General features: G+C 39.3%; 1 protein-coding gene across 1 annotated transcript in view; it reads right to left on the reverse strand.

The window, feature by feature from the left end:
- The window catches only part of CCDC178 (coiled-coil domain containing 178), a 418,410-nt gene that overhangs the window by 342,073 nt on the left and 54,116 nt on the right, over positions 1-22,221 (reverse strand). Inside the window, exons 10-11 of the mRNA XM_055124824.1 lie at positions 6,486-6,581; positions 6,214-6,350 (exon numbers count right to left, since the gene is read on the reverse strand). Coding sequence (XP_054980799.1) covers positions 6,214-6,350; positions 6,486-6,581 — 233 coding nt within the window. The remainder of the gene's footprint in view (positions 1-6,213; positions 6,351-6,485; positions 6,582-22,221) is intronic.

The following is a 22,221-nucleotide window of genomic DNA, read 5'->3' on the forward strand; positions in this document are numbered from 1 at the left end:
AGCAGGGTATATGTTTCCATTTCCTCATGTCCTCTTTGATTTCATGGAGTAGCGTTTTGTAGTTTTCTTTGTAAAGGTCTTTTACTTCCTTGGTTAAGCTGATTCCGAGGTACTTGATTTTCTGGGGCACGATTGTGAATGGGATTGCTTTTTTTCATGTCCCTTCCCTCTGCCTCATTTTTTGCATATATGAAGGCCATGGATTTTTGGGTATTGATTTTGTAGCCTGCAACTTTACTGTATAAGTCTATTGTTTCTAAGAGTTTCTTAGTAGAGGTTTTAGGCTTCTCTAGATATAGTATCATGTCGTCTGCAAATAGTGAGAGTTTGATTTCTTCCCTTCCTATCTGGATGCCCTTAATCTCTTTTTCTTGTCTAATAGCTATCGCAAGTACTTCCAGTACTATATTGAAGAGGAGTGGTGAGAGTGGGCATCCTTGTCTTGTGCCTGATCTCAGAGGAAAGGCCCTTAGTTTTTCCCCGTTGAGGATAATGCTTGCCGTAGGCTTGTGATAGATGGCTTCGACTATCTTGAGGAAAGTTCCTCCAAACCCCATTTTGGCGAGGGTTTTCATCATGAAAGGATGTTGGATCTTGTCAAATGCTTTCTCTGCATCTATTGATATGATCATATGGTTTTTATCTTTGCTTTTGTTGATATGCTGGATTATGTTGATTGATTTCCGAATGTTAAACCATCCTTGCATCCCTGGGATGAATCCCACTTGGTCGTGATGTATGATCTTTTTGATGAGTTGTTGGATCCTATTTGCTAGTATTTTGTTGAGGATCTTCGCATCGGTGTTCATCAGGGAAATTGGTCTGTAATTTTCTTTCTTAGTGGTGTCTTTGTTTGCTTTTGGTATTAGGGAGATATGTGCTTCATAGAAACTGTTTGGGAGAGTTCCTGTTTTTTTCAATTTTCTGGAAAAGTTTGAGGAAAACAGGCAATAGGACTTCTTTAAATGTTTGGAAGAATTCGCCAGTGAAACCATCTGGGCCTGGGCTTTTGTTTTTGGGGAGGTTTTTGATTACCGTTTCAATTTCCTTAATATTGATGGGTCTATTCAGGTATTCCAGGTCTTCTTTCTTCATTGTTGGGAGATTGTAGGAATCAAGGAATCCATCCATTTCTTTTAGGTTCTCCTTTTTTGTGGCGTAAAGACCTTCAAAGTAGTCTCTAATGATCTTTTGAATCTCATTGGTTTCTGTTATGATGTCCCCCTTTTCATTTCTGATTCGATTTATTAGAGTTTTCTCTCTTTCTTTCTTTGTGAGTCTTGCTAGTGGTTTATCAATCTTATTTATTTTCTCGAAGAACCAACTCTTTGTTTCATTGATCTTTCGGATTGTTTTTTTGGTTTCGATGTCATTAATTTCTGCTCTAATTTTTATTATTTCTTTCCTTCGGTCTGGTTTGGAGTCCTTTTTCTGGTCCTTTTCTAGGGTCTTGAGTCGTGAAGTCAAGCTAGCTATGTGGGTCCTTTCTTCCTTCCTGAGGAATGCTTGGAGAGCTATAAATTTTCCCCTTAACACGGCTTTAGCTGCGTCCCATAGGTTTTGGTAGCTCGTGTCTTCATTCTCATTTGTTTCTAAGTATCTTTTGATTTCTTCCTTGATTTCCTTCCTGATCCACTCATTGTTCAACATTGAATTGTTTAATTTCCAGGTGTTTGATTTGATTTTCCGTATTTGTGAGTGGTTAGCTTCTATCTTCAGCGCATCGTGGTCTGAAAAGATGGTTGATACAATTTCTATTTTTCCGATTCTATTGAGGTATGTTCTGCGGCCCAGTACGTGGTCTATTTTTGAAAATGTTCCATGTGCACTGGAAAAGAATGTGTATTCTTTCTTTTTGGGGTGTAAGGCCCTGTATAGGTCTATTAGGCCTCTCTCTTCAATTTTTTCTTTCAGAGTCAGTGTTTCCTTGTTGAGTTTTGTTCTTGTGGATCTATCTAGAGGCGATAAGGCCGTATTGAAGTCTCCGACTACAATTGTGCTGTTAGTGATGTCCTCTTTGAAGTCTGTTAGGAGTCGTTTTAAATATTTAGCCGGTCGTTCGTTAGGAGCATATACGTTTAAGAGTGTGATTTCTTCCTGTTGTACATATCCCTTGATAAACAGAAAATGACCTTCGCTGTCCCTTTTGATCTTTTTCATCCTGAAATCTATGTTGTCGGATACCAGGATGGCCACTCCAGCTTTTTTAAGGGGGTTGTTTGCTTGGAGGATTGTTTTCCATCCTTTGACTTTGAGTCTATGTTTACTCTGTTTGTTCAGGTGTGTTTCTTGCAGGCAACAGAATGTTGGGTTTAATTTCCAGATCCATTTAGCCACTCTGTGTCTCTTGATAGGTGCATTTAGGCCATTGACATTGAGAGAGATTATTGTGATGTGGTTTTGTGTCATCTTTCTGTGGGATTTGTTGTTCTTATGGGGCTCCTCCTTGTCTTACAGTAGCCCCTTTAGACCTTCTTTCAAGATTGGTTTTGAGTCTATGAAGTTCCTGAGCTGTTGTTTATCCAAGAAATAGTGTATGGTTCCTTCGAGTTTGAGTGAGAGTTTAGCCGGATAAAGTATTCTTGGTGAGGCATTCATTTCGTTGAGTTTTTTCACTATGTCCCACCATTGTCTTCGGGCTCGGAGGGTTTCTTCTGACAGATCGGCCATAAATCTGAGGGGTGCTCCTTTGTATGTGATTTCCTTCCTTGCCCTTGCTGCTTGCAGAATTGTGTCTCTATCCATGGTATCCGTCATTCTGACTATGATATGCCTTGGGGTCTTTTTATTCGGGTCTCTTTTTGCTGGTACTCTTCGGACTCCTTGTATCTGGATGCCTGCCTTCTCCAGCTCTGGGAATTTCTTAGCAATGATATCTTTGACTGTGTTTTTTTCATTGGGGTTGCTTCCCTGCGGTTCTGGTACTCCAATGATTCTTATGTTGTTCCTCTTGAAGTCATCCCCCAGGGCTCTGATTCGTTCTATAGCCATTTTGAGGTCTTTGGCCATGATTTGTTGCTGTCTATAAGCTTTCTGCAGCTCATCTTCCAGATCACTGATTCTGTCTTCGGCTGTAGTCATTCTACTGTTGAGGGCATCTAGTGAGATTTTTATTTCATCTACCGATTCCTTTATTTGTGAGACTTCCGTTCGAAGGTTTGAAATTTCTGCTCTCATTTCTGCTCTCATTTCTTCCTGTATTTTCTTGGTAGACCGTTCCAGCGCTTCATTCATCTCCTCCCTTAATTTATTGGATGTCTGTTCCATATTTGCTTGGAGTAGGTCGACTCTCCTCCAGATTTCCTCTCTGAATTGTTTATCTGAGAGGTCGTAGATGTTGGGAGACTCTTTTGAGGTTTCTAGTATCTTTTCTTCTCCCTCTCTTCGTGGAGGGGATTTTCGCTGCTTCTTCATATTGTCACGGAAGTGTAGAGTTGGAACCTTGTAGTTATTTATTCCTCTTCCTTTTTGTGGGAAGAAGGGGCTCCGATTGTGCTAAACTTCCCTTATTCACTGATAGCTTTTATACTGTCAGCCTAAGCTAATGGCTATTTTGCGTAAGTGTTTGAGATCGCAAAAGTGAGTTTTCAAAGGAATACACAGTACCGATTGAGCTGAGGTAGCAAAGAATAACTGCGGCCACTTTAGCGACCGCCGCTCTGAGAGGAAGCCACGCCCACTTTAAGACCACGCCCACTAAGACACAGGCCACGCCCCCAGTGTCTTCCTGTTGATGGGGGGGGCGGGAGGGCGTGGCCGAGGGATGGTCCTCGTACCTGAAGGACGTGCGCAGTTACAAGCTGGTTCGGGACACGGGGTGCGCAGGGCGAGCAGGGAGTGGCTTCAGAAACTCGGGGGACGCAGACGGCAGCGGGAAGTGGGGGAAAGGGAGGGCGTGGCCGAGGGATGGTCCTCGTACCTGAAGGACTTGCACAGTTACAAGCCGGTTCGGGAGACGGGGTGCGCAGGGCGAGCAGGGAGTGGCTTCAGAAACTCGGGGGACGCAGACGGCCTAGTTAGGCTTTTCTTGCTCTGACCTCATAGCATTAAAAATATACATTAGGATAATAATTGCAACATTAATAGGGTTTTTTTTTAAAATAATTTTAAAAGTATACTCCTTGGGCTTGAGAGGTAGTACAGTGAATAGGGTGCTTGCCTTGCATATGGCAGACCTAGGTTCAATCCCCCATGTCATATGGTCCCCTGAACCCTCCAGGAGAGATCCCTGAGTTCAGAGCCAGGAGTACACTTGAAGTACACATATATGATATGTAGCCTCAAAACAAAAAATCCAAAAGTGCATACTCCTATAAAAGCTTATATATGTGTGTATGTATCTATGTGTATGTATATATATACACATATATGTGTATATATATATATATATATATATATACATGCTCAAGGCCCCTCTCCACACGTTTGGACGAGTCTCACACATGAAGGAACTAGCAAAGGAACTCAGGTGTGTGGGATCCTGGGCTGAGGCCTACAAGCCTGCTTGGATCGAGATTGGGCCTCTTCTGCACTGATTCCCCATTTTCAGTAGCTAGGCAGTCACACCCAGGGATTACCCCTGGTGCGGTTTAATCCCACCAACAGCCAACATCCAGGGACTATAAAACCAAGCTCCCGACATCTTATAGCCTAGTTCTCCCTCTGAGAGAGCCTGGCAAGCTACCGAGAGTTTCCTGCCCACATGGGAGAGCCTCAAAAACTCCCCATGGAGTATTCATATGCCAAACCAGTAACAATGATGGGTCTCATTCCCCTGACCCTGAAAGAGCCTCCAATGCAGCACCATTGGAAAGGATGAGTAAAGAGAGGCTTCTAAAATCTCAGGGCTAGGACGAATGGAGATGTTACTGAGACCGCTTGAGAAATTTTACATTCAATGGGATGATGATTATGATGATGATGATTAAGTAGATGGATCATATTTTGTTAATTTGTTGACTATGAAGACTGAAATAGAAATCAGTCTGGAAAACTCAGGTTTCGAAGTTAAGAAAAAGTAGTCATTATAAGAAAGAATTGAGGGGGGAGTTAAAAGAATTGAGGAGTTATTGAGAATGTGAACTTGGTGAAACAGTTGAACTTAAATCATCTCAAGTAGAAAAAAACATAGGACATATTGAAGAGGGTGATATAGAAATAGTATCGCTATAGTAGAGATAAAGACCAGGAGGATTGCTCCATGGCTTGGAAACTGGCCCCACATGCTGGGGGAAAGGGCAGCTCAGATAGAGAAGGGACCACCAAGTAAAGGATGCTTGGAGGGCTCACTCGGGATGGGAGATGTGTGCTGAAAGTAGACTATAGACTGAACATAATGGCCACAGCACCCAAAAGGAAAGAGAGTAAGAGGGAATGTGTCTGCCACAGAGGCGGGGAATGGGAAGGGGTGGTGGAAGGAATGCTGGGAACTTTGGTGGTGGAGAATGGGCACTGGTGGAGGGATGGGTACTTGATCATTGTATGACTGAAATGTAAGCACGGAAGTTTGTAAGTCTGTAACTGTACCTCATGGTGATTAATTAAAAAAATAAAAAAATAAAGTTCAGTAAAATAGGCATGGAAGGATGATACCTCAGGTTAGTATAAGCACATATTTTCTACCTCTTCTTAATGCCACACTCTGAATGTTATGAGCTGCCCCAATTAATGTTAAAATCTTAACTTCGGATTGGAGTGGCAGGAGGGAGACTTGGGACATTGGTGGTGAGAAATGTGCACTGGTGGAGGGACAAGTGTTGGAACATTGTGTGACTAAAAACAATCATCAACAGCTTTGTAATGCTCTAGCTCATGGTTATTCAATTAAATAATAATAATAATAATAATGAAATAGTATCACTATTCACTTAGGTTTTCTAAGGAAATTGTGATTAAAGAAGATCATGTGAAATATAAAATAGAAAGTAATGATAATACAAACACTCGTATATCATCTCAACAACACAAAATGGAGAGTTTTTGTTTAGCAAATCAAATATGCTGCAAAAGAAAAAGCCTTTATGGAGCCAGGGAAATAGCTCACTGGGCCATAACATGAGTATTGCATGCAGGAGCTCTAGGATTCCCAACATTTCGGGGAACAATTCTTAAGCACTGAGCTATAAATAGCCCCCAAGTATCTCTGGGTATAGTCCCAACAGGAAAGCAATAAACAAAAAATACAAGAATAGAAGTGCATAATTGCAGAGTTACCTATCATTGACATAACGTGCCATGACTTCAATATCTCTGATAAGCTTCTTAATTTCTTCTTTCAATGTAATATATTCTTTGGCTAAATCTTCATAATCCTTTTCAACCTCAGAAACTTCTATATCCCAAGTTCTTTTCTGTAAGAAAATAAAAATCATACTCCTTGTGAAAAACTCTCCAAAAGAAAATGTCTGATAATTGAATTAAGTCATATGAGTTAGTATTTAGGAATAAAGAATAGAGTTTTGAAGGAAAAAGAAAGGTCAACTTACTGTAGCATGATAGTCATTAAATGCTGCTATGAACTCAGTATCCGCGACCTTTTTTCTCAGTGTTAGTTGTTCATACTCTTTTTTTAACTCTTGTAACTGGGAAAAAATAGGCAAGAGATAAAGAATTTTAGAAATTTATAACCTTGTATAATGTAAAAATAGATATTTCATATTAAATAGTTATAACTTAGTAAATATTGATTAAATAGTATTAAAATCAATATGAGACTTCATGTATGAAAACTGATATAAGATTCTGATAATACACAGCAAATCAAGTCTAACAATGTTCAAATAAATAAAATAGAAATGGGAATATATATTAATGTTGTAAGAATTAATAAGGTTAAATTTATATTATAATCTACCTCAACAAGTTAAAGGCAAAAATAGCATTAATATGACCCAAACTACAAAAAAAGTACATAATAATCTTCAATAAATTTTTAAAGATTACAAGAAAAATCTAGCCAACTATAAATAACTGATGAAAAATATCTAAATAGTTCATAAAACAATGAATGCAGGCTAACTAAACTCAGAATAAAACGAGGTTTTCTTTGAGCATCTAGAAAGAAATCCAACTAGAAGAAATCCAAGTAAAAATACCCCAAAATACATCCTGATCAAAATGACCAAAACCTTTTAAATTTTATTTTATTCTGTTTTATCATGATGCCAGAGATCAAACTCTGATCTCATACATCTAAGACATGAATTTTTATATTGTGCCTAGGACCCATACTCTATATCCTGTTTTACAAGACTTTAGCTAAAAGTAATTGGTAATAAAGCCAAATGTCACTATTATAATATTGAATAGTAATAGATAATTTTATATACCTTAATGACACAGTGCAGCATACTTAAGGGTAGAAAATAGTATTTATTTCTAAAATAAATTATTTTGATAAAATTTCTAGATATATCTAAGGACAATTATTGTATTATCTATCAAAGAAATTTAAAAAATTATAAAATTTTAAATATAAAAATAAAATTAACACAAAAGAGAGCATCTCTATAAAAAAAAGAAATTATTACTTAAAGACAGATCAAGACTTGAGATCAGTGAGATGTTATTCAAGGGTTACGTTTCTTGCCTTGCAATCCTTGATCTTCGGGGAATGGGAACTGAGGCACACAGCGTGCACCCAAAACTGCAACGTTCCAGGCATCCTCTCTCCTTATCCCAACCAGGTACCCACCAGCTATCCAGGGCTCTTTCCCAGAACCGAGGCCGAGTTATTCTCCCCCTCCGTATCCATAAGAACCATAAGTTATCCTCTTAGGCAGAATTTTCACTAGGTTAGTTTAACCACCAGAAATACATTAGCCAATAATTCATGAAACCCACCTCAACTAAAACTCTCCCAAAAGCAGAATAGCAGCAGTGAGTGTGAAGGGCTAAACCACACAGGTCACAATGGTAAAGCAACGCAGAAGACCACCAAGCTTACTTATTGAAGAGGCTAGTCCAGAAGACCCTAACAATAATGAGGTGCTAGACAACCTCTCTGACAAGGAATTTAGAAGGGAGCTGCTGAGGATGCATAGAGAGCTAAAAGAAGCAATGGAAATCACCGCCAATAAAATACAAGAGGATTTGAAAGTAGAAATGCGGAAGATGCAAACAAAATTACAAACGGAAATGTCAGATCTGAAAATCCTGGTAGGCGACTTGAAAAGCTGAGTGGAAGGCCTCAGCAGCAGAATAACAGCTACTGAGGACAGAATCAGTGAGCTTGAAGGTGACGTGCAGAGACTCTCCAGAAAAGAGCAGAAAATGGAAAAAAGACTCACAATCCGGGAACAGATGTCAAGAGAAGATCGGGATGAAGCTACGAGGAGTAACATAAGAATTATTTGAGTCCCAAAGGTACAGGAAGAAAACCCTGATGAAGAAGAAGTTATCGAAGACATCATTGCTACAACATTCCCAGAGCTGAAGAAAACATGTGACCACATTCAGGATGACCAAAGGGTACCAGCTAGAAGAAATCCAAATAAAAATACCCCAAAACACATCCTGATCAAAATGACCAAAACCTTAGACAGAGACAAAATTATGAAAGGAGCAAGATCAAAGAAAGAAATTGCCTATAAAGGAGCATTCTTAAGATTCATAGCCAACTTACCTGACGAAACCCTCATGGTCCGAAAAGAGTGGTGGGATATAGTGAAAAAACTCAACAAAATAGGCCCTCCCTTTCCCCCACTTCCCGCTGCCGTCTGCGTCTCCCGAGTTTCTGAAGCCAATCCCTGCTCGCCCTGCGCACCCCGTCTCCCGAACCGGCTTGTAACTGCGCAAGTCCTTCAGGTACGAGGACCATCCCTCGGCCACGCCCTCCCTTTCCCCCACTTCCCGCTGCCGTCTGCGTCTCCCAAGTTTCTGAAGTCACTCCCTGCTCGCCCTGCGCACCCCGTCTCCCGAACCGGCTTGTAACTGCGCACGTCCATCAGGTACGAGGACCATCCCTCGGCCACGCCCTCCCGTCCCCCCCATCAACAGGAAGACACTGGGGGCGTGGCCTGTGTCTTAGTGGGCGTGGTCTTAAAGTGGGCGTGGCTTCCTCTCAGAGCGGCGGTCGCTAAAGTGGCCGCAGTTATTCTTTGCTACCTCAGCTCAATCGGTACTGTGTATTCCTTTGAAAACTCACTTTTGCGATCTCAAACACTTACGCAAAATAGCCATTAGCTTAGGCTGACAGTATAAAAGCTATCAGTGAATAAGGGAAGTTTAGCACAATCGGAGCCCCTTCTTCCCACAAAAAGGAAGAGGAATAAATAACTACAAGGTTCCAACTCTACACTTCCGTGACAATATGAAGAAGCAGCGAAAATCCCCTCCACGAAGAGAGGGAGAAGAAAAGATACTAGAAACCTCAAAAGAGTCTCCCAACATCTACGACCTCTCAGATAAACAATTCAGAGAGGAAATCTGGAGGAGAGTCGACCTACTCCAAGCAAATATGGAACAGACATCCAATAAATTAAGGGAGGAGATGAATGAAGCGCTGGAACGGTCTACCAAGAAAATATAGGAAGAAATGAGAGCAGAAATGAGAGCAGAAATTTCAAACCTTCGAACGGAAGTCTCACAAATAAAGCAATCGGTAGATGAAATAAAAATCTCACTAGATGCCCTCAACAGCAGAATGACTACAGCCGAAGACAGAATCAGCGAGCTTGAGGATGAGCTGCAGAAAGCTTACAGACAGCAACAAATAATGGCGAAAGACCTCAAAATGGCTATAGAGCGAATCAGAGCCCTGGGGGATGACTTCAAGAGGAACAACATAAGAATCATTGGACTACCAGAACCACAGGGAAGTAACCCCAATGAAAAAAACATAGTCAAAGACATCATTACTAAGAAATTCCCAGAGCTGGAGAAGGCAGGCGTCCAGATACAAGAAGTCCGAAGAGTGCCAGCAAAAAGAGACCCAAATAAAAAGACTCCAAGGCATATCATAGTCAGAATGGCGGATGCTGTAGATAGAGACACAATTCTACAAGCAGCAAGGTCAAAGAGGGAAATCACATACAAAGGAGCACCCCTCAGATTTACGGCCGATCTGTCAGAAGAAACCCTCCGAGCCCGAAGACAATGGTGGGACATAGTGAAAAAACTCAACGAAATGAATGCCTCACCAAGAATACTTTATCCAGCTAAACTCTCACTCAAACTCGAAGGAACCATACACTATTTCTCAGATAAACAACAGCTCAGGAACTTCATAGACTCAAAACCAATCTTGAAAGAAGGTCTAAAGGGGCTACTGTAAGACAAGGAGGAGCCCCATAAGAACAACAAATCCCACAGAAAGATGACACAAAACCACATCACAATAATCTCTCTCAATGTCAATGGCCTAAATGCACCTATCAAGAGACACAGAGTGGCTAAATGGATCCGGAAATTAAACCCAACATTCTGTTGCCTGCAAGAAACACACCTGAACAAACAGAGTAAACATAGACTCAAAGTCAAAGGATGGAAAACAATCCTCCAAGCAAACAACCCCCTTAAAAAAGCTGGAGTGGCCATCCTGGTATCCGACAACATAGATTTCAGGATGAAAAAGATCAAAAGGGACAGCAAAGGTCATTTTCTGTTTATCAAGGGATATGTACAACAGGAAGAAATCACACTCTTAAACGTATATGCTCCTAACAAACGACCGGCTAAATATTTAAAACGACTCCTAACAGACTTCAAAGAGGACATCACTAACAGCACAATTGTAGTCGGAGACTTCAATACGGCCTTATCGCCTCTAGATAGATCCACAAGAACAAAACTCAACAAGGAAACACTGACTCTGAATGAAGAAATTGAAGAGAGAGGCCTAATAGACCTATACAGGGCCTTACACCCCAAAAAGAAAGAATACACATTCTTTTCCAGTGCACATGGAACATTTTCAAAAATAGACCATGTACTGGGCCCCAGAACATACCTCAATAGAATCGGAAAAATAGAAATTGTATCAACCATCTTTTCAGACCACGATGCGCTGAAGATAGAAGCTAACCACTCACAAATACGGAAAATCAAATCAAACACCTGGAAATTAAACAATTCCATGTTGAACAATGAGTGGGTCAAGAAGGAAATCAAGGAAGAAATCAAAAGATACTTAGAAACAAATGAGAATGAAGACACGAGCTACCAAAACCTATGGGACGCAGCTAAAGCCGTGTTAAGGGGAAAATTTATAGCTCTCCAAGCATTCCTCAGGAAGGAAGAAAGGACCCACATAGCTAGCTTGACTTCACGACTCAAGACCCTAGAAAAGGACCAGAAAAAGGACCCCAAACCAGACCGAAGGAAAGAAATAATAAAAATTAGAGCAGAAATTAATGACATCGAAACCAAAAAAACAATCCGAAAGATCAATGAAACAAAGAGTTGGTTCTTTGAGAAAATAAATAAGATTGATAAACCGCTAGCAAGACTCACAAAGAAAGAAAGAGAGAGAACTCTAATAAATCGAATCAGAAATGAAAAGGGGGACATCATAACAGAAACCAGTGAGATTCAAAAGATCATTAGAGACTACTTTGAAGGTCTTTACGCCAAAAAAAGGAGAACCTAAAAGAAATGGATGGATTCCTTGATTCCTACAATCTCCCAACACTGAAGAAAGAAGACCTGGAATACCTGAATAGACCCATCAATGTTAAGGAAATTGAAACTGTAATCAAAAACCTCCCCAAAAACAAAAGCCCAGGCCCAGATGGTTTCACTGGCGAATTCTTCCAAACATTTAAAGAAGACCTATTGCCTGTTTTCCTCAAACTTTTCCAGGAAATTGAAAAAACAGGAACTCTCCCAAACAGTTTCTATGAAGCACATATCTCCCTAATACCAAAAGCAAACAAAGACACCACTAAGAAAGAAAATTACAGACCAATTTCCCTGATGAACACCGATGCGAAGATCCTCAACAAAATACTAGCAAATAGGATCCAACAACTCATCAAAAAGATCATACATCACGACCAAGTGGGATTCATCCCAGGGATGCAAGGATGGTTTAACATTCGGAAATCAATCAACATAATCCAGCATATCAACAAAAGCAAAGATAAAAACCATATGATCATATCAATAGATGCAGAGAAAGCATTTGACAAGATCCAACATCCTTTCATGATGAAAACCCTCGCCAAAATGGGGTTTGGAGGAACTTTCCTCAAGATAGTCGAAGCCATCTATCACAAGCCTACGGCAAGCATTATCCTCAACGGGGAAAAACTAAGGGCCTTTCCTCTGAGATCAGGCACAAGACAAGGATGCCCACTCTCACCACTCCTCTTCAATATAGTACTGGAAGTACTTGCGATAGCTATTAGACAAGAAAAAGAGATTAAGGGCATCCAGATAGGAAGGGAAGAAATCAAACTCTCACTATTTGCAGACGACATGATACTATATCTAGAGAAGCCTAAAACCTCTACTAAGAAACTCTTAGAAACAATAGACTTATACAGTAAAGTTGCAGGCTACAAAATCAATACCCAAAAATCCATGGCCTTCATATATGCAAAAAATGAGGCAGAGGGAAGGGACATGAAAAAAAGCAATCCCATTCACAATCGTGCCCCAGAAAATCAAGTACCTCGGAATCAGCTTAACCAAGGAAGTAAAAGACCTTTACAAAGAAAACTACAAAACGCTACTCCATGAAATCAAAGAGGACATGAGGAAATGGAAACATATACCCTGCTCGTGGATAGGGAGAATCAATGTTGTCAAAATGGCAATACTCCCTAAAGCATTATACAGATTCAATGCAATCCCTATAAGTATACCCATGACATTCTTCAAAGAAATGGATCAAGCAATCCTAAAATTCATATGGAATAACAAACGTCCAAGGATAGCTAAAACAATTCTTGGGAAAAAGATGATGGGAGGCATCACCCTCCCCAACCTCAAACTTTACTACAAAGCAGTAACAATTAAAACAGCATGGTACTGGAACAAAGGCAGAGCCGTAGACCAATGGAACAGGGTGGAATATCCCTACACACAACCCCAAATGTATGATCATCTAATCTTTGACAAGGGAGCAAGAGATGTGAAGTGGAGCAAGGAAAGCCTCTTTAACAAATGGTGCTGGCACAACTGGACAACCACATGCAAAAAAATGGGTTTAGACCTTGACCTGACACCATGCACAAAAGTCAGATCAAAATGGATTAAAGACCTCAACATTAGACCACAAACCATAAGGTACATTGAAGACAAGGTCGGCGAAACCCTCCACGATATTGAAGATAAAGGTATCTTCAAAGGTGACACGGAACGAAGCAATCTAGTAAAAACAGAGATCAACAAATGGGACTACATTAAACTTAAAAGCTTCTGCACTGCAAGAGATACAGTGACCAGAATCCAAAGACTATCCACAGAATGGGAAAGGATATTTACACAATACCCATCAGATAAGGGGTTGATATCAATGGTATATAAAGCACTGGTTGAACTCTACAAGAAGAAAACATCCAACCCCATCAAAAAATGGGGCGAAGAAATGAACAGAAACTTTACCAAGGAAGAAATACGAATGGCCAAAAGGCACATGAAAAAGTGCTCTGCATCACTAATCATCAGAGAGATGCAGATCAAAACAACCATGAGATACCACCTCACACCACAGAGACTAGCACACATCCAAAAGAACAAAAGCAACCGCTGTTGGAGAGGATGTGGGGAGAAAGGGACCCTTCTTCACTGCTGGTGGGAATGCCGACTGGTTCAGCCCTTCTGGAAAACAATTTGGACGACTCTCAAAAAATTACATATTGAATTCCCATTTGACCCAGCAATACCACTGCTGGGAATATATCCCAGAGAGGCAAAAAAGTACAATCGAAACAAAATCTGCACATGTATGTTCATCGCAGCACTGTTTACAATAGCCAGAATCTGGAAAAAAACCCGAATGCCCCAGAACGGATGACTGGTTGAGGAAACTTTGGTACATCTATACAATGGAATACTATGCAGCTGTTAGAAAAAAGGAGGTCAAGAATTTTGTAGTTAAGTGGATGGGCATGAAAAGTTTCATGCTGAGTGAAATGAGTCAGAAAGAGAGAGACATACATAGAAAGATTGCACTCATCTATGGTATATAGAATAACAGAGTGGGAGACTATCACCCAAGAACTGTAGAAATAAGTACCAGGAGGTTGACTCCATGGCTTCGAGGCTGGCCTCACGTTCCGGGGAAAGGTCAACTCAGAGAAGCGATCACCAACTACATTGTAGTCGAAGGCCATGTAGGGGAAGGGAGTTGCGGGCTGAATGAGGGCTAGAGACTGAGCACAGCGGCCACTCAACACCTTTATTGCAAACCACAACAGCTAATTAGAGAGAGAGAACAGAAGGGAATGCCTTGCCACAGTGGCAGGGTGGGGTGGGGGGGAGATGGGATTGGGGAGGGTGGGAGGGACACTGGGTTTACGGGTGGTGGAGAATGGGCACTGGTGAAGGGATGGGTTCCCGAACTTTGTATGAGGGAAGTATAAGCACAAAAGTGTATAAATCTGTAACTGTACCCTCACAGTGATTCTCTAATTAAAAATAAATAAATTTAAAAATTAAAAAAAAAAACTCAACGAAATAAATTCCTCACCAAAAATACTTTACCTAGCTAAACTCTCATTCATAAAAGAAGGAACAAATCACAGTTTCACAGATAAAGAACCGCTCAGGAACTTCATAGACTCAAAACTATGGTTACAAGAACAACTAAACAGGCTACTTTAAGACATGACAAGCCCCTCAAATACACCAAATTTCAGCAGAAATATAGGACAAATACCCATAACAATAATCTCTCTCAGTGTCTATAAGGTAAAAGCACCAAATAAAGGACACAGAGTGGCAAGATGGAATAGAAAATTGAACCCAACATTCTTCTGTCTGCAAGAAACACATCTCAACAGTCAGATCAAACACAGACTCAAGGTCAAACACTAGAAAACAACCCTACAGGCAAACAACTCCCATAAAAGAAGTTGGGGTAGCCATCCTGGTATCAGACCACATTGATTTCAGACTGAAGAAGGTCACAAGAGACAGTAAAGGTTATTTCTTATTGATCAAGGAATCTGTACAGCAGGAAGAACTTACAATACTAAATGTATTTGCACTGAATGAGGAACCAGCAAAGAACTTAAAACAACTACTCATAGACTCGAAGAAAAACATCAATAGTAACACAATACTAGTGGGAGACTTCAACACCGCTTTATCACCTCTCAACAGATCAAACAGACTCAAGCTTAGCAAGGACATACTTCATCTGAGGGAAGAAATGAAAGGAAGGAGATTAGTAGATATATATAGGACACTTCATCCTCAAAAAGCTGAATACACATTCTTCTCAAGTGTGCATGGAACATTCTCCAAGATAGACCACATGCTGAGCCACAAAACATACCTCCATAAAATTAAGAAGATAGAGATTGTATCAATGATCTTCTCAGATCTTGATGTGCTGAAATTAGAATTAAGTCACACACACAAACAGAAAACGAAATCAAACACCTGGAAATTAAATGGCTCACTATTAACAACCAGTGGCTTAGAAAGAAAATCAAAGATGAAATAAAAAGATTCCTGGAAACAAACAAAAATAAGGACACAAGTTACCAAAACCTATGGGACATGGCAAAAGCTGTGTTAAGAGGAAAGTTTATGGCTCTACAAGCATTCCTCAGGAAGGAAGAGCGAGTCCACATAAGTAACCTAACCTCACAGCTTAAGAGCTTGGAGAATGACCAACAAAAGGAGCCAAATCTGAACAGGAGGAAGGAAATAATAAAACTCTGAGCAGAAATTAATGAGATGGAAATCCAAAAAACAATCTGAAAGATCAATGAAACCAAGAGCTGGTTCTTTGAGAAAATAAACAAAATTGATAGGCTTCTAGCAAGGCTCACAAAGAAAGGGAGAGAGAAAACCCTAATAAACTGAATCAGAAATGAAAAAGGGGACATCACAATAGAAACTACAGAAATTCAAAGAATCCTCAGGGATTACTTTGAGAAGCTTTATTCCATGAAACAAGAAAACTTTGAGGAAATGGATAACTTCCTGGATTTCTATAGGAACCAAGAAGACATGGAATACCTGAACAGACCTATCACAATCAAGGAAATTAAAATGGTAATAAAAAGTCTCCCCAAGCACAAAAGTCCTGGCCCAGATGGATTCACCAGTGAATTCTTCCAAATCTTTAAAGAAGACTTACTCCCAATCCTCTTTAAGCTTTTCCAGGAAATTGCACTGTAGCACTGTCACTGTCATCCCATTGTTCATTGATTTGCTCTAACAGGCACCAGTAATGTCTCCATTGTGAGACTTGTTGTTACTATTTTAGGCATATCAAATACGCCACGGGTAGCTTGGCAGGCTCTGCCATGCAGGCGGGATACTCTCCGTAGCTTGCCATTTTCCGAGAGGGATGAAGGAATCGAATCTGGGTTGGCCGCATTCAAGGCAAACCCCCTACCTGATGTGCTATTGCTCCAGTCTAGGAAATTAAAGTATCAGAAACACTTCCAAGCAGTTTCTATGAAGCAAATATCACAGTGACACCAAAAGCAAGCAGAGATACTACAAAGAAAGAGAATTACAGACCCATATCCCTAATGAACACAGACACAAAGATCCTCAAGAAAAATATCAGCAAATTGAATCCAACTTCTCATCAAAAAGATCATACACCATGACCAGGTATGATTCATCCCAGGGATGCAAGGATGATTTAACATTTGGAAATTGATCAACATATTCCATCATATCAACAAAACAAAAACTATAAGATTGTATCAATAGATGCATAGAAAGCATTTGGCAAGATCCAGCACCCATTTATGATGAAAACTCTCAGCAACATGAGCATTGAAGGAACTTTCCTCAATATAGTCAAAACCATCTACCACAAGCCCATGGCAAGTCTCATTCTCAATGGAGAAAATCTAAAAACCTTCCCTCTAAAATTGGGTACAAGACAAGGTTGCCCACTTTCGCCACTCCTATTCAGTATAGTAATGGAAATATTGGCCATAGCAGTTAGGTAAGAAAAAGATAGCAAGTACATACAGATAGGAAAGGAAGAGGTCAAGCTATCACTATTTGCAGTATACTTAGAAAACCCTAAAGACTATTCTTAGATACTATACTTAGAAAACCCTAAAGACTCTACAGAAAAGCTCCTAGAAACAATAGCTCTGTAGAGTAAAGTGGCAGGTTACAATATCAACACCCAAAAGTACATGGCTTTTTTATATACAAATAACAAAAGAGAAGAAAGAGACATTAAGAAAACAATTCCATTCACAATAGTAACTCAGAAAATCAAGAACCTCGGAACCAGCTTAATGAAAAAGGTGAAGGACCTATACAAGGAAAATTACAAAAAATTAAAAGAAGACACTAGTAAATGTTCATGGATAGGGAGGGTTAATATTATCAAGATGGCAATACTGCCCAAAGCACTATACAAATTTAATGCTGTTTTTATCAGGATACCCATAAAATTTTTCAAAGAAATAGACAAAACACACCTGAAGTTAATATGTAACAATAAACCCCCATGAATAGCTAAAGCAATCCTTGGGGAAAAGATGGGTGGCATCACCTTCCCCAACTTCAAACTGTACTACAAAGCACTAGTAATTAAAATAGCATGGTATTAGGCTAGAAAGAGAACTACAGACCAATGGAACAGAAGTGAATATTCTGTCACAGACTCCCAAATATATGACCACTTAATCTTTGATAAAGGAGCAAGAAATGCAAAGTGGAACAAGGAAAGCCTCTTCAACAAGTGGTGCTGGGAAAACTGGATATCTACCTGCAAAAAGATGAACTCTGACCTCTGTTCAGTGCCAGGCACAAAAGTCAGATCAAAGTGGATTAAATATCTCAATATCAGACATGAATCCATAAGGTACATAAAGCAAAATGTAAGCAGAATCCTCCATGACATTGAAGCTAAAAGCATCTTTAAGATGAAACACCACTGACCATGCAAGTGGAAACAAGCATAAACAAATGGGACTACATCAAACTAAGAAGCTTCTGCACTTCAAAAGAAACAGTGACTAAAATACAGAGAGAGCCCACAGAATGGGAAAGAATAATTACTCAATACCCATCTGGTAAGGGATTAATATCCAGGATATACAAGACAGTAGTAGAATTATATAAGAAATAAAACCTCCAACCCTATCAAAGAATGGGGAGAAGAAATGAACAGAAGCTTCCTCAAAAAATAAATACAAGTGGCCAAAAGGCACATGAAAAAATGCTCTACATTGCTAATCATCAGGGAGATACAAATCAAAACAACAATGAGATATCATCTCACACCAGGGAGACTGGCACACATTCAAAAGAAGAAAAGCAACCAGTGCTGGCATGGATGTGGGTAAAAAGGGACACTCTTTCACTGTTGGTGAGAATTCCGGCTGGTCCAGCCTTTTTGGAAAACAATATGGACAGTCCTTCAAAAACTAGAAATTGTGCTTCCATATGACCACACAATACCACTTCTGGGAATATATCCCAAAGGTGCAAAAAAGCACAGTAGAAATGACATCTGTACCTAAATGTTCATTGCAGCCCTGTCACAATAGCCAAAATCTGGAAACAACCCAAATGCCATAGAACATATGACTGGTTAAAGAAACTTTAGTACATCTACACAATGGAATACTATGCAGCTGTTAGGAGAGATGAAGTCATGAAATTTGCTTATAAGTGGATAGACACAGAGAGTATCATGCTATGTAAAATGAGTCAGAAAGAGAGGGACAGATATAGAGGGACTGCACTCATTTGTGGTGTATAAAATAACATAACATGAGATCGACACCCAAGGACAGTAGATATAATGGTAAGGACGATTGCTTCATAATTGGAAGCCTACCTCATGTGTGGGTGGGGAGAGGACAGAATCACTAATAAAATGATAGTTGGAGGATTCGGTTGGGATGAGAGATGTGTGCTGAAAGTAGATGAAGGACCATACATGACAACCTCTCAGTATCTGCATTGCAAACCATAATGCCCAAAAGTAGAGAGAGAGTATGGGGAATGTTGTCTGCCATGGAGGCAGGGGGAGGGTGGGACAGGTGGGGGTATAATGGGAATATTGGTTGTGGAGAATGTGCACTGGTGGAGGGATGGGTGTTTGATCATTGTGAGATTGTAACCCAAACATGAAAGCTTGTAACTATATCTCACGGTGAATCAATAAAAATTTTGTTTTAAAGTGTCTTGCCTTGCACGTGGCTGAAACAGTTTTGAACCCTGCTGGTTATGGCCCCAAATTCTCTCCATACCAACACCAAATCCCCCAGGGAGGGAAAATGACTCAGGAAAAGTTTAAATTAAATAAAGGTTTAATAATATACACTGTTAGTCATCATAAATTAAGATAACACAAAGGAGTATTCTCTTTTAAACTGCATTAAGTAGTCTACATAGAAAAAAAAGTACAAAAATCAATTGCGATGTATACAAAAATTAAGTCAATGTTAGAAACTTTCTATCAAGACATAAAATATCTCACAATTACATTGTATTAATGGAATACCATTTTGATTACTGAATAAATATCAGAGACAAACAATTAAATTTTCAAAATTTGGGGATTTGGGACCATATCTGGCAGTACTCAGGGTGTCACCAGGAGTGACCCTCTGCAACATCAGGAATGACCCTTGACACAAAGGCCCATGACTAGTCAAATCAAGTTTAGCTAAGTGCAAATGCACTCCTATACTATCTCTGGGCCTAAGAAATATTTTTTTAAGGTGTTGTATTGAAATTTAGTGAGACAAGTATCATTACTTGAATTTGGAGGACAGGAACAACATCAAAGTATCTGGTAAATTAATAACAATATTTTTTAAAATTTATTCATTTATTTTTTGAATCACCATGTGGAAAGTTACAAAGCTTTCAAATAACAATATTTAAGTGGTCATTATTTCAAACAAGTCGCTATAAATTTGGATAATCAATATGTGTGTAGTTGTACAATTTTGAGCTAATGGTGAATGTGACTCTGTCAAGCAAGTTAATAACTATTTTATGTGATGGAATCAGAGCGATAGTGCAGTGGGCAGGAAGTTTGCCTTGCCCACGACCAACTCATGGCCAACCCAGGCTTGTTTGATCCTTGGCATCCCATATGGCCTCCTGGCACCACCAAGAGTAATTCCTGCATGCAAAGCCAGGACTAAGCCCCAAACATTTCTGGGTGTTTAGGTGTTCATTCTAATAAACAAATTATAAAAATGTATAAAGTTACGTGCTTGATAATATATTTTACATAAACGGTGACAGAAGTCACCACAAATAATATTAAAAGAAAAATAATAACATAGAAGCATCAAATAAAAGAAAAATAGATTTTTCTTGAAAAGGGCATCAAGAATGGTAAAGCACAAGTCAAAACCAACTACCAAAATGTCAGTATTAACTTTCTCACAAATGTGAAATTTAATTAAAGTTAAGCAATCTTCCCTTATTCAAGGAAATCAGTCTAATCTTCAAAGAAAATTTGAGCTTTGTTGCACTCTAATTTGTTCTAATCCCTCTCTACTGGTACATGAAATCTTGAAAAATGCAGTCTATGTTTGTGAGGATAATTAGCAGTTTGCCAGACACTGGAAAAAATAGAGCACACTGAAATATTTGTAATTTCTTTTTCTCAGATAACTGTCATTCATTATTTGACCAGTCTGATAGAATTTTGGAAGACTCCACTTACAGATATGTCTGTATTTGATTAATACAGAATTTATCCAGTACAAAAAATTTCCCTAGAATATATTTTCTACCCAAGCAGAGAGAGACAGAGAGAGAGGGGAAAGATAGAGAAAGAAGAAAAGAAAAAAAGAAAGAAAGGAAGGAAGAAAGGAAGAAAGGAAGGAAGGAAGGAAGGAAGGAAGGAAGGAAGGAAGGAAGGAAGGAAGGAAGGAAGGAAGGAAGGAAGGAAGGAAGGAAGGAAGGAAGGATGAGTTTATAATTGAACTTTGTTAGAAATATGAGGTCCTGCATAACAATTGGGACAAAAACCAGGTTAACCAATAAATTTATAAAATAAATGTTTGCAAAATGATGATGATATCCATAGTTGTTTTATGATACTGTAGCACACTCCTGGGAATCCAGAAGATTGAAGATGCAGAGAGAAATGAAAAAGCACAGAGCTGATCACATGCTCTGAAAGTAGCTGAGCATCCTCCCACGAAACTCTTTCCTCTGGATTACCCTGAAGCTTTCTAAAAACAGGAAGTGAAAACTAAGGCTCTGTGGACAATTTCCAGGGTAAGTTGAGAATGTGCCTAAACAATCACGACAGAAACCCTTGACAATGAGTAGTTTACATATTGTTTCCAGATTTGTAAGGATCATGTCTAATCATTAACAGACCATAGAGATAACTGAGAAGAGATTTTTTTATACATGACAAAGAAAAATATATATATTTTAAAGAATTCATTCAGAAATCTCTATATATACACCTCCAACAGACAGCAACAGAAACAAAATTTGGGGAGAAATGAAAATTTTATTGCTGTATTGCCACATTATATTATTTTAACCTACAGTTTAAGTGGAAATAAAAAGTCATACCATGGGCAAAGAAACAAGATGGTATGTACTGCACAGAAGAGGAAAGTATTCAATAGAAATTTATTCAGAAGAATGTTTGATACTGAATTTAAATGCCCAATTATCTATTTTAAATATTTTCAAGAAAATACGGATAGATCATAAAAATGAGGAAAAGCATATTTCAGAAAATAACTGGCGATGCACAAGGGTTACTCCTGGCTCATGCACTCAGGAATTACTCCTAGCAGTGCTCAGGGGACCAAATGGGATGCTGGGAATCGAACTCAGGTCAGCCACGTGCAAGGCAAACATTCTACCTGCTGTACCATCACGCCAGTCTCTCGTTTTGTATATTAACATGTATTCCTGAAAGATTTTATAGTGCCATTTGTAGTTTTAAATCTGTAGCATGATAATGAATATTTGTATTTGAAATCAGACTGATAATGACTAAGTATGCTTTAAAATAAAAAAAATAAAATTCACAAATGTTATTTAATATTCTAGATGTATATCTCACAATAAAACATATACTAGATTGACATCTTGTGTGTGTGTGTGTGCGCGTGCGCGTGT

Source organism: Sorex araneus, chromosome 2 (genome assembly GCF_027595985.1).
Source record: "Sorex araneus isolate mSorAra2 chromosome 2, mSorAra2.pri, whole genome shotgun sequence".
Classification (NCBI taxonomy): domain Eukaryota; kingdom Metazoa; phylum Chordata; class Mammalia; order Eulipotyphla; family Soricidae; genus Sorex; species Sorex araneus.